This window comes from Aquarana catesbeiana, linkage group LG05 (assembly GCF_042186555.1).
Source record: "Aquarana catesbeiana isolate 2022-GZ linkage group LG05, ASM4218655v1, whole genome shotgun sequence".
Lineage (NCBI taxonomy): Eukaryota > Metazoa > Chordata > Amphibia > Anura > Ranidae > Aquarana > Aquarana catesbeiana.
This window is the reverse complement of record NC_133328.1, coordinates 126,749,206-126,763,479: the sequence shown is the minus strand read 5'-3', so window position 1 is coordinate 126,763,479 and position 14,274 is coordinate 126,749,206. Positions and strand designations below refer to the sequence as shown.

Genomic DNA, 14,274 nt, shown 5'->3' with positions numbered 1-14,274 from the left:
ATCAATTTATTTATGATATATATTTATTTAATCCATATTGAGCACTATATTTAATTGGCTGCTTCTGCTTGGCACACATGCACAATGATGAGTTTAAGTCGTCATTATCATGTGCGATTGTGCGTGTGTGCCAGGCCCAAGCAAAAGCAAGCAGCCAATCAAATATAGTGCTCAATATGGATGAAATAAATATGCATAGCTATAGATATCATAAATAAAGTAATAAAGTGATTTGTACAACAACAGGTACTACTTTTGAGTAGAAGTGAGGGTGTGACTGCCTCTGCCTCCTTCAGTTAGTGTTGATGGCAGCGGGAGATGCTGTAGCCGGCGGACGGCAGTGACTGTGGTAATCTGTGAGGCATCGGCCATCAGCGCTAAGGAGAAATCCACACAGGGATCCAGGCAGTGGCTGGTGTACAGAGACAGCATAAGCTGGTAAGGGATACATACAGCACAGTAAAGACACAATGCTGCAGCCATGGCCAAGATGATATAGCCAAGGACCTTCCCACAGCGCCTGTACTGTGTGATCATTATTATAATGGTGATGATCACTGAATTGTCATTATCATGAGGATCATACAGTGTGGCTGTATCATTCATGGCCATGGCTGCTGTATTTGTACTTGTGTCTTTACTGTGCTGATCACTTTTAGGCCTTCTTTACACTTGCTTGGGGGGTGTTTTTACCATCTCCCATCACTCCCCCTTTTGCCACGAACTCCATGCTTTCTGAATGGTTATAATTATCCACGCTGTCATGTTCAGTATGCTGCCCGCTGTCATGTTCAGTATGCTGCCCACTGAACACAACCCAATCAACTGCTAGTGCAGAGTTTTTAAGTGGTTAAAATAGGTGGTGAGTGGGTGACGCAACGCCTCACTGCATGTGAAATGTTCTCTGAAGAGCAATCCAGATGTGGATCGCTCTTCAGAGCACAGGACTAGTAGTGTGAACTAGCCCATACACTTTTTCTAATAATTACTGGAGTAAATTCTGCAGCTCATTTAAATGCATAATAGATGTACCTTAAGGCTTAGGCGCCGTTAACGTCTTGGCGTTCCGAATCGCTGCAATTCTGGCGGCAAATTGTGGGACACCCGTGCGCTCCCCATCACTTCCAATGGCACCGCGATTTTGCCACGGTTCGTCAGGCTACAGTTGCGGTAAAATCGTGCAAACAGAATCGCGGGGCGCCTGTTGCCCAAAAGAAGTACAAGAACTTGTATTGGGCGACACGAGTCCCACGTTTCTGTTTGCACGATTTTACTGCGATTGTTGCCCGACAAATCGAGGCAAAATCTCACTGTGATCAAAGTGCCCTTGGAAGTGATGGGGATCGCACGGGCTTCCCACGATTGGCTGCTATTTTGAATCGCAAGCAGAATCGCGGCGATTCGGGATGCCAAAATGTTAATGGAGCCTTAAGGAATATCTGTTAAGACCCCTTTCACACTGAGCCGCAGGCAGTGTTAGCGGTAAAGCGATGCTATTTTTAGCGGCGCTTTACCGTCTTTTTAGCGGCGTTTTACTATTGTTTTAGCGACGCTTTTAACCCCTGCTAGCAGCCGAAGAAAGGGTTAAATGCGCCCGTGTAGCGCCGCTGCCGAAGTGCTTTGCAGGCACTTTGGCAGCAGTGCCTATTTATTTCTGTGGACAGGGGTGGTGGAGGAGCGGTGTATACACCGCTCCAAAGATGCTGCTTGCAGGACTTTTTTTTTTTTTTAACATCCCGCCAGCGCAGCGCCCCAGTGTGAAAGCAGCTGCAGTATTCTCATTAGGAAGAATGAGGTCAGGTGGGTTCGGATCCTATTCTGAACGTGCTTGAGCTATCCCAGCAGAAAGCTCCTCACCAATTCTAAAGCCTTGTACACACGGTCAAATTATTGGATGAATTTTTGCCAGTTTTTTGTTGGATGCTAGTCTCAAATCGAAAGTGAAGAGGGTACTAACCATCAGAAAATTTTCTGACAGAATTCAACGTCATAAGTGATGTAATGTGTTGAATTGTTTTGTATGTGTTCTTTCATTTCTGAGCATGCCTAGTCTTGCTCTTCAGATTTTTTTTTTTTTTGTCAGAAAACCGTACTAATGACCGTACGGGCTTTAGGGTAGGGTAACCGTACATTAGGAGGAATTGTAAAACAACCCCACGCAACAGTGCTCTATTTGATATGACAAATTCCTGGGTGGCTGCTGCTCCATTCTTAGCCCCTTACCATATGTACTCATATAAATCACAAAATCCTACACGGTGCTATACAATTTCAGATAGAGTGCAATAAAAGTAAACCATATTACGCTATGAAGTTCTCTCCAGTTTGATTGCTCTCTGGTATGGGCGTGGGGTACCTTGCATCAATTGGCATGGGAAGCTGCCACACACAGCAGGGCTGTAATCAAGCAATTTTTTTTGACCTACCTCAGTGTAAGCTCAGGTGGTCAACACCATCTGATGAGTCCGGTCCCAGAAGGGCATGGGATACTAATCACAGGGTGATACAAGATTTGTTTTGGAGTGGAATGGACTATTGCACTTTTACTTATTTAAGGAGATTTACAGCACATTGGCACTTTTATTGTACTTTATATGAAATTGTATAGCATTGTGTGTATGATTTTGTCATTTTATAGAGTACATATGATAGGGAGTTAAGATTGGTGGGTCCAGCTCTTATTTACCAGCTCTTGGCCATACATTAGCCATTTTTTAAAATTCAAATAGCAGGTTGAATTAAAAAAAAACTGACCCGATTCCCCAAACTTTCCTGCTGAGCCATTATATTCTGACCAAAGGGAGACTTTCCCACTGTCATAATACACTGATCAGCACTGAAGGCTATTGTGCATTTGCAACAGGATGGTTGTACAGAAGTCGATCTGTGGATCAACTTCTGTTCAATCACAGTGCTCATACATAGATCAAAATTCAGTTGGTACCTGCTGAACCGGCTGAATTTCAATCGATGTATGGCCTGCTTAAGTGGCCAAGGCATTCTCTGCCCTGTGGCCGCACATGTACATGCCTCCTTTTATGTGCTGCTGCAGAGGGGAATGTCAGTTATGATTGGTGGAGCACTGTGATAAGGGGGTTTGTTGGCTGTAAAGGGCCCCATGATTAATAACAGCAAGTGTACAAAGTGTGCAAGTGTAATAATTAATGCTGGTTTGAAGCCAAAGGGTACTCACACCAAATATTGATTTGATTTAGATTTTTCTTCTGTTTGCCTTTTGTAAATTGATAACTAAACAATTAAAATATATATTTTTGACAGCAGACTTTCTTTACAGCATTTCTTCACACCCGCCTAAAACTTTTGCACAGCACTGTAGATTTTAGGGTAAATGTGTGAACTAATGACCCTTCTAAAAATCCTGAATACCTATAAAAAGGTTTTATCAGATATATGTAATATCACAAATTGTTAGACGATTTCCTGAATGTGAGAGAAGCAAAAGCAGATTAAATCTTTTATAGATGAAATTGTAGTCTTCCATCAGTTATTACATTATACATCATGCTTCTGTCATTGATTTGTGTTGTTGGAGTATGTCCTCATGACGGAACTCCTGTAGCTCGGCTAGTTAGTGTGGAAAAAATACAACGTTCTGTGTTACATGCCATGAAACAATGAAGCAGAATAATGATTTCCATACTGTGCTGTGTAGTTGTACAGTATGTCTGTAGTCTGTGAGAAAATGATTTTGATACCCATTTCTTCCATAATAATGGACTGATTTCTACAAGCTGGATAAATGGATCTGGTATCTGCAGTAACTAGTCAAAATACTACTTTCATTGGACAGCCAGACAACTTTTACTCCTCCAGTTAGTTTTACATGTTTTTTACACAATGAAACTAAAGAAAAATATATTTTTATTATTCATTTTTATTTTATTTATTTTTTTAGTTTATTTACTAGCTTAGTTTTCAGTTTTTTTGGAAATGAGGGGGTACTTTTTACAGACTCCAGTGTTTTTAAGTTACTGCCTAAATGTTACTAAGTGGAATTTATTCTTATGGAATCATATGTAGACCGAGGAACAAATTGTCCTCCGCCAGTGATGAAGATATCTAATATTAGACGTTCAATCACATGCCACTTGTTGATCAAGCAGTGATGGGCAGTGTAGGTGCTTTTGGGATTCCTTTATTGCATAAAGAGATTTTTTATGCTTTGGTTTTGGCTGATGGAACAGGGCTTCTGATTGGTGGGAAGGAACGCAATGGGGCATTTGTAGCAGGATGGTAGGTGGGAGGCACACCCAAGGGTGATGTGGTTGAACGAGAAGAAGTTTAAGAAGTTTAATCTCAGAGTTGGCTGATGCTTTTTGTGCCAAATTCATTCCTATAGTAATCACGTAACCTGTTTTCAGCTGCATAAGGGGCTTAGAGGTGGTGGTGGAGACTGTAGGGGGGTGTTGGCAGGAGGCAGAGAGAGAGCAGTACATTGATCTTCTACACTGATCTTTACAAACGTGTGTCAGCACAAGCCTGCCCATTGGAGGACAGGCAGGCTATGCATCCAGCACAGCCAGAAAACTGACCATAAAGGCATAAATATTCTTCTGCTCAGTTTGAAATAAGAAAGCAGTGGATGGCAGGATCACCAGGTATTTTACACATAGGAAGAAATACAAAGAGAACATGGTAATTTTATGAATACAAGTACATGGTACAATTTACACATATCAGGAATATGAAATGTTGGGGAAAGATTAACTTTAACCTCTTTGTGACATTACCTTGATTTTCAATACAATGGTTTGAACTGATTCAGTTGTTGGTAAGAGGTTTCAGCCCTATAAAGTATTCTATTCTGAATTGTAAATAGCTGCCAGACAATGTTGGGATGTTGTGCCTTAAATGGTAAGCCAAACTTTTTTCTTCCAGTATATTGTTGGTCTGTGTTTTTGTTGCCCATTCTTATCTGATCTACGGTATGTATTTTAAATTGTAGTACTATTGATAGAAATGCCCTACAATGCTGATCTATTGGTGCTAAAGCCAGAGCACCAGAATTGTAATATACCTTGCATATAGACTGCATACAATAGTATTCATCCCTTGTTAAACTTTTTTTTCTTTTTGTTTGGAGTACAAATGTATGTACTCCTATATCCCAAATGCTAAGATCTGTAAAGATCAACTGCGTGCTTTATGATCTGGTACGGGTCATTTAGAGTTAACTTGTCAGATTAACACTTTACCAATGTATAAAGAATATTTGGTTTCTATTTGATGTTTATTCTGTTCCAATCCTGCTTTCTGTCCTCAGGTCCTCCTGTACAGTGGTCAGCTTGATGTTATAGTGGCTGCTCCTCTTACTGAAAGATTTCTGCAAACCGTGCCTTGGTCAAGGCTAGAGGAGTACAAGAAAGCTGAGAGGTCAGTCTGGAAGATCAGGAAGACAGATACCGAAGTGGCTGGTTATGTCCGAGTAGCTGGAGATTTTGCTCAGGTGAGAGAAGGGGAGAGTCAAGTTTACATCACAGTATGAATAATGCCACGTACACACGATCGGACTTTCCAGCATACTTGGTCTGGCGTACCGGAGCCCGTCGGACAATTCGATCGTGTGTGGGCTCCAGCGGACTTTGTTTTCTCAAAAGTTTAACGGACTTAGATTTGAAACATTTCAAATCTGTCTGATGGACTCGAGTCCGGTCGAAAAGTCCGCTCGTCTGTATGCTAGTCCGACGGACAAAAACCGAGCTAGGGCAGCTATTGGCTACTGGCTATGAACTTCCTTGTTTTAGTCCGGTCGTACGTCATCACGTACGAATCCGTCGGACTTTGGTTGATCGTGTGTAGGCAAGTCCATTCATTTGGAAAGTCCATCGAAAAGTCCGCCGGACAAAGTCTGCCGTAAAGTACGGTCGTGTGTATGCGGCATAAGGGTTTATGTTCTCCCCATTTTTGCATGGGCTTCCTTCATGCATTAGATCTCCTTTCCACACTGCTGATTAATCAGTCCACTTCTCCCCAACTTTTTTTGTATGTATGTGTGCCTCAGTGGTTTTGGCAGAGATATTTAGGCCCCTAAACCTATATGACCCGAAATGCAAGTAGTAGAGTTAGAGTATAAAAACTGTTTTTTATTTTCATTGATTTTCAGGGGTTTTTTTGTTTTTGTTTTTTGTTTTAAGTCTTCTGTGCACTGGCTGGTTGCAGGAGTCAGAGTGCTTGGTAAGGTGGATGACTTTGGCAGCAGCATTCATGATAGACCAAAGCTCCCCCTACATAGCTCCCCCTAATACTCACCAGAGCCCCCTCTTGATCCACTGATGTGCAGGGGAGCCTCGGCTGTCCCTGATCCCTCTCTCCTTATTGGCTGAGACACAGCAGCGGGAGCCATTAGCCCCTGGGAGGGTTGAACTGTGGCTGTATGTGTCTTATGGACACAGAGCGGGCTCAGGAGCGAGCACGCGCACCACTGCATCCATAGCAAGTGGCTTGCTATTGGGGGCACTGGTCAAAGAGCAGCCAAGAGCACTGGCAGGGGATGCTCTGTGCACCATTGCACAGAACAGGTAAGTATAACATTGTTTTTTTTTTTTTTTTTTTAAAGACAAACCTTTAATATCGGGCGAGAGTGGATTAGTAGCTTGGTTCTTGTGCTTCTGGTGCACCCCCAAACTCTGACATCAACATTACTGTAATGAAATTCCTGGGGGCTTATTCACACCAGCAACATTGGGCAGCATTCGCCAAGTCCGTCCCAATGAAAGAAAAAGGCAATTTGTCTTCAGTTCTATGGCTTCAATTCATTACATTGTGCTGCCTTTGTGTGCACTGAAATCGCATTGCAATGCACTGCAATTTATAACCATATCATTGAAGTTTAGAAAAGAAAAATATTGTTCAGCAATGCATGTTAAGAACATATTGCATCACAGTGCTTGTTGAACTGCACACCAGTACAATTGTGTTATACGCATGATAATTTGTGCGGTGTGAATGGACTCTTATGCCTCCTAAACACGTTCTGATTATCGGATGATAAAAATCACTTTTGATTGATCGTTTGATAATCTGATCATTTGTACACAGCTTTCGATAGCCGATCACGACAGTCCATCCGAAGGGACAAACACGAAAACTTTGTTAGGACGACAGTCCGTTGTATGACAATCCTTTAATCAGTACAGTATGCGTCCACTAAAAATCGATAGACAAACACCACGCATGATCGGAAATACGAAAATAAACCAGAAGGTCACAGGGGTCACACGTATTGGACATCATTTCAAATACGTAGCTACGCACAGCGGAAGGTTTATCCAGAATCGTACTACAAAAATCTTACTTTTTATAGACCACATTTTGCACTGTTGTATTCGATCTTAGTTTTATGCAGCAAAATGCGAGCAAAACATCGTACGATAATCGGAACGTGTGTACGAGGCATTAGTCCTATGTTTTAGTGTGCTAATGTCCTCTGCAACTCCTTCTAATTCAGAAAAAAACTGGCTTTATTGAAGTTGTTTGCTCCACATAGGACACAGAAGCTGCGATAGACTCCCCTTGTAATCCAGAGGCTGTGTCTGGCGCTCTTTGAGCCTTGTGGGAGGACGTGTACTTAATGTAATGGCCATCTATGAAATTTCAGAAGCGAGTGATGGGGAGTTGAAAAGAAGAAAAATAAAAGCAAAAATCATTGGTCAGCAAGCACCAAAAACAGATGGGACAGAAACAATTAAGACCAGAACTCGGCTTTATGGCTGTGCTGAATTGGAATTGCTAGTTACCTGCAGCCAGCAATGAAATCAAACTTTCAGAATCCAGCTTTCACATAACACAAAGAAATTGGTCACTACAGGCAGCACAGGTCTCAATTTGCAATACACAAAACTGTATAGTAAATAATCTTTAGGTATACAAGATGCATACATTTTGTATAAAACCATGTCATAAATTAGTAGATTGTATCTTGGTGACTACAGCAGTTTACATTGCAAACTTCTGAAAGCCCTGAGACTTCTTGCTGGGTGTAGTAACTTTTTTTTCTTTCCACTGGCAATAGCTTAATTCATCCTTTTTGTGTGTTTTAAATCAAAAGTATAAGATGTTTAAACAGCAACATCTGGTTCATATGAAGTAATGTGGAGGAGAGGATCTGATAAAGGGACCATGTATACAGCCATCTGCATTGTGCTTTGTAAGAGCCGTAGAAGCCATGGTGTCTAGCGTTCGGCACAGTCACACGTGTGCCTCAGGATATTGCAGCCTGCACACTGCAAAGTCACACTTGGCAGGAGTCAGAGGAAAGCCACAGGAGTGCTGTCAGTAAACTGGCAGAGGTTAGAAACTAAAAGCCTTGAGCTATTGCATTCTCCTGCCACACAATTAGTTCTGACAAAGCTGCACATAAAACCACTCCGGGATTCCAAGAGCATTTGTTGCTGGAAATGTGAGACTAAGGATACCAGCCTATGCCCTCCTGGGTTTCCAGGCATGTGAACATAGAGTTAAATTCTCAAACCCCTAAAATGCAGCTTCTAGACTGCACAAAACAGAAACCACTTAGTTTTCCATCTGGTGCACAGTTTAACACCGGGATGTTGCTGCTGGCTCTGTGTGGTGACATTGAGAGTTTTTGTGATTGTGATGAGAAGAACAAACACAAATAGAAGATTGTTTCCACATGCTTTCCATAATAGATTTTTTATTTTTTTTTTGTAAAGGAACTTAACCATTACAAATGTATAATTTTGTGGGGGTACAGCATCGTCTGTTTGTGCTCTTACTTTGCAAACTATTATTCAGTCTAATAACTGCACAAGTCTTCTTCAGATGTTAAAGCGATATTAAACGCAAAACCAAAAATTTGAATATATTGAAGCTTATGTACATTCAGCTTGCCCATACATGGTTCCAATCTCGGCTGGTCCCTGCTGAACCAGCTGAGATTCGAACCCTGTATGGTTGGCTTAAAGTGTTACTACAGTGCCTTGCAAAATGATTCACCCCCCTTGGCATTTTTCGTGTTTTGTTGCCAATCTGGAATTAACATGGATTGTTTGAGGATTTGCATCTCTTAATTTACAGAACATGCCCAAAACTTTGAAGATTTTTTTTTTTTTTAATTGTGAAGCAAACAACAAATAGGACCAAATAACAGAAAAAATCAATGTGCATATCTATTCACCCCCCTGAAGTCAGTACTTCGTAGAGCCACCTTTTATGGCTATCACAGCTCCAACGATGTAAAGAGGTGGATATCTATTCTGTATCAGTGCAGTGTGTGCAGGGAACCAATAGGTATAGTCCTCTTGCACACCTAGTGCTAATAGAGCTTGTGCAAATGAACCTTAAAGTGCTATAGTGTCACTGTGCAACCCGTATCAAAAAATGTAATCGTTAAAACATGTGTATACCAACGATATGTGTATACAGACAACAAATAATAAATATCACGAAAATAGCATATCCAAAAAAATTTTAAATAAAATATATGGATAAAGAAAGTGCAAATATTGCAAGGTGTATATATATGGACACAAAGTGAAAAACTATAAAAAATAAATAATGTGCAAAAAACGCATCAGTGCAACATAAGTGTGTGGCATCACTATATATGACCCAAATAGAAAATGCCACTAGAAATATAGCTGTGTGAAGTCCAAACCAAATCTTTGCAAATACAATGAAGCATATGTGCCAGTGCAGACTCAGAGGAAATATTCAGTGATCCTTTTAAAATCCAAATGTGCAACAAACACTCGGTGGGGTGCCGAAAGAGAGAGGGTGTTTGTCCTCTTCGTGCTCAAACACACGCAGATAAGTAGTGGCCCCTTACCTTGCGGCAATGGGACAACCGCATAGAATGTAAATGGAGGAGATGGTCTCTCTTTGGGGTCCCCGGGGCTGGAGCCGATGGTCCCTGCGCTTTAATCCCTCAGTACCAGCATCAACAATAGCAGAGTTAACATATGGAGGAACAAAAAAGGGGGATGCCAGATAGTGTAGTATTTTGAGCAAGATGATACTTTTATTCAAGTTAACAGCATGTACTCACATGGAGCAGTTGTATATCACGTGTATATCCTACGAGCGGCGAGCTCGTCAATCCAGATCTGTGTCAGTGCCTATCCCGTCCCTACGCGTGACGTCACTCAATCACGTGACTTCATCAGATCCCCTGATGAAGTCACGTGATTGAGTGACGTCACGCGTAGGGACGGGATAGGCACTGACACAGATCTGGATTGACGAGCTCGCCGCTCGTAGGATATACACGTGATATACAACTGCTCCATGTGAGTACATGCTGTTAACTTGAATAAAAGTATCATCTTGCTCAAAATACTACACTATCTGGCATCCCCCTTTTTTGTTCCTCCATATGTTAACTCTGCTATTGATGCTGGTACTGAGGGATTAAAGCACAGGGACCATCGGCTCCAGCCCCGGGGATCCCAAAGAGAGACCATCTCCTCCATTTACATTCTATGCGGTTGTCCCATTGCCGCAAGGTAAGGGGCCACTACTTATCTGCGTGTGTTTGAGCACGAAGAGGACAAACACCCTCTCTCTTTCGGCACCCCACCGAGTGTTTGTTGCACATTTGGATTTTAAAAGGATCACTGAATATTTCCTCTGAGTCTGCACTGGCACATATGCTTCATTGTATTTGCAAAGATTTGGTTTGGACTTCACGCAGCTATATTTCTAGTGGCATTTTCTATTTGGGTCATATATAGTGATGCCACACACTTATGTTGCACTGATGCGTTTTTTGCACATTATTTATTTTTTATAGTTTTTCACTTTGTGTCCATATATATACACCTTGCAATATTTGCACTTTCTTTATCCATATATTTTATTTAAAATTTTTTTGGATATGCTATTTTCGTGATATTTATTATTTGTTGTCTGTATACACATATCGTTGGTATACACATGTTTTAACAATTACATTTTTTGATACGGGTTGCACAGTGACACTATAGCACTTTAAGGTTCATTTGCACAAGCTCTATTAGCACTAGGTGTGCAAGAGGACTATACCTATTGGTTCCCTGCACACACTGCACTGATACAGAATAGATATCCACCTCTTTAAATCGTTTGAGTTGAATTTTCTTCACAGGATACTGTGCAGACAGACACATTACCCGTATACCCCTCCACATATTTTTTTTTTCTATATCTTGTCTTACTGCACACTACCACATAGTTACACTTTACTGGATTAGCGCAGCACTTTCGTTTATATATTTTTTACATCATCTATGGGTTTTGTTTGATCCCATTCAGTGTTTGCAGCTGTCCATGTGCACCACCGTTCTCCAAGGTAGCGCAGGAATAATTTATACAAATATCATAGCTCCAAGTCGCTTTAGACAAGTCTCTATGAGCTTGCCACATCTTACCAATGGGATTTTTGCCCATTCCTCCTTGCAAAACTGCTCCAGCTCCTTCAAGTTGGATGGTTTGCACTTGCGAACAGCAATCTTTAAGTCTGACCACAGATATTCTATTGGATTGAGGTCTGGGCTTTGACTAGGCCATTCCAACACATTTACGTGTTTCTCCTGAAACCACTCAAGTGTTGCTTTAGCAGTGTGTTTGGGGTCATTGTCCTTCTGGAAGGTGAACCTCCGTCCTAGCCTCAAATCACACACAGAGTGGTACAGGTTTTGCTCAAGAATATCCCTGTATTTAGCACCATCCATCTTTCCCTAAACTCTGACCAGTTTCCCAGTCCCGACTGCTGAAAAACATCCCCACAGCATGATGCTGCCACCACCATGTTTCACTGTGGGGATGGTGTTCTTTGGGTGATGTGATGTGTTGGGTTTGCTCCAGACATAGCGTTTTCTTTGATGGTCAAAAAGTTCAATTTTAGTCTCATTAGACCAGAGCACCTTCCTCTATACATTTTGGGAGTCTCCCACATGCCTTTTCGCAAACTCAAAACGTGCCATTTTGTGTTTTGCTGAAAGTAATGGCTTTTTTCTGGCCACTCTGCCATAAAGCCCAACTCTATGGAGCGTACGGCTTATTGTCCTATGTACAGATACTCCAGTCTCTGCTGTGGAACTCTGCAGCTCCTCCAGGGTTACCTTAGGTCTCTGTGCTGCCTCTAATTAATGCCCTTCTTGCCCGGTCTGTGAGTTTTGGTGTGTGGCCATCTCTTGGCGGGTTTGCTGTTGTGCCATGTTCTTTCCATTTGGTTATGATAGATTTGATGGTGCTCCTAGGGATCATCAAAGATTTGGATTTTTTTTATAACCCTGGACTTGTACTTCTCAACAACATTGTCTCTTACTTGTTTGGAGAGTTCCTTGGTCTTCATGGCAGTGTTTGGTTAGTGGTGGCTCTTAGGTGTTGCAGTCTCTGGGGCCTTTAGAAAAAGGTGTGTATATGTAATGACAGATCACATGACTTCTGAAGGTAATTGTTTGCACCAGAGCATTTTATGGGCTTCATAACAAAGGGGGTGAATACATACGCACATGCCAATTATCATTTTTTTTATTTCTGAAAAATAGTTTTATGTATATATTTTTCTAATTTTACTTCAGCAACTTAGGCTATTGTGTTCTGATCCATCACATATAATTCAGATTAAAAAAAACATTGAACTAAAGGCTGTAATGTAACAAAATAGGTAAAAAGCCAAGGGGGGTGAATACTTTTGCAAGGCACTGTAAACCCAGGACCCTGCATTCACAATATCTGGTCTCCCACAGTACACAGAATATATAAATGCAATTATTTTAGTAAAAATAAACTGCCAAATACCTTTTCTCATTAGCAGTATATATATCAGTCTTGTGATGTCTGTGTGCAGCCAAGCACTGGTAAAAGATTGTAGGAGTTTTCTGACTGACCTATGAGACTGCAAGATCCCTGACCCTCTGTCTGGACAGCGCTGATTGGTCCTGTGCTGATCACATGAACCTTCCTAAGAAAAAAAAAAAAAAACCTCTAGCAATATACACCAAACAGTATGTCCAGCCTGACTCCATAGACTCTGTGTTATCATGAATTTATTAGGAGTCCTGAAAGGAGGGGAGGATCAAACAAGACCGGATCAAACAGTCTTTTTTTTACACAATGCAGAGGATTAACCCCTTAGGTTCCAAATTTTTTCACACCTGCCTCTTGGGCTGGGCCTTTTGGCTAGGATCAGAGTAATTTTTATTTCTGGCCGGAAGGCCAGCCATTGGATCTCACAATGGCACCTTATGCACTTTATCCACTTCCCCTTTCCCCACTTTTATGTTTTTGTCGTGTTTGTCACTTTTTGTCCTTTTTTTTTTATTTTTTTATTTTTTTTTTGGTTGATGGGTGTTTTGTTCACATTTTGATTAGAAGTAGGGTGTAGGTCCTCGGGCCTGCCCTGAAAGACTTGGGAGGGGGTGGACATGGCCTTCTGGCTTGGTTCGCCCTCTCTCATGGGGTCTCCCTTTGGGGGAGCCCCACCTAGTACTTGGGTGGGTCTGTTTCGGCAGACCTCCCAGAGAATGGGGTCCGTCTGGTTTCAGCCAGATGGACCAATGAAGTACCCCAGTCCCTGTCTGGAGCCTAACACCCCGGGGGATCAGGGCGGGTCCTTTCTCTTCGGAGGAGGACTAGAGGACTATGTGTATACCCCGTGCACGTTTTGTGTCTCACTTTTTTGGTGAGCCCTTTTTTTTTTTGCACCGGGTGGATTTCGAGTGTGTTCACACGCCACGGGCTAAAAACCATTAAAAACAAACAAAAAAAAAAAAAACCTTGGGTTCCACGGTGAGTATAACAAGCATGCTTTACTGCATATACTGACTGATTTTACTGTTGAGTTTAGTAACAATTTAAGGCTGGCCATACACAGTGCAAATTTCTTTCCTGCAACCACGGGTTACAAGAAAGAAATTTACATGATTCCCCCATCTACACAGACAGTGTTGGCAGGGGAATCAGCAGTTGTCTTCTCCCAGTAGGGGGATAAGCCATCCCCACTAGGTGAAGGCAGTGATTACTGTTAGCTGCTCATGATAATCGCAAGTAAATCCAGGAGGCTGGTTGTACCCAAGCTGATCGATCAAGTGAGAACTATTAAGTTGCAATATAATAAATGTTTGCTTTTGGGTTTAATACTGATTTAATATATTTTCCAAAAATCCAACTGGGCCAAAGGATTTTCCCTATTGAGATTTTTATTATTATTATTATATAGCTAATTGATTGTTGCTTTTATCCTGTAACAAAAAAGTGTCCAAAGTTTACCAATGCACAAATGTAGCAGCTACCTGCACATCCTGATGGTCC

At 41.6% G+C, this 14,274-nt stretch overlaps 1 protein-coding gene across 1 annotated transcript in view; it reads left to right on the top strand.

Moving 5' to 3' along the window:
• The window catches only part of CPVL (carboxypeptidase vitellogenic like), a 212,441-nt gene that overhangs the window by 146,542 nt on the left and 51,625 nt on the right, over positions 1 to 14,274 (top strand). Inside the window, exon 12 of the mRNA XM_073630166.1 lies at positions 5,285 to 5,467. Within this exon, the coding sequence (XP_073486267.1) occupies positions 5,285 to 5,467 (183 nt within the window). The remainder of the gene's footprint in view (positions 1 to 5,284; positions 5,468 to 14,274) is intronic.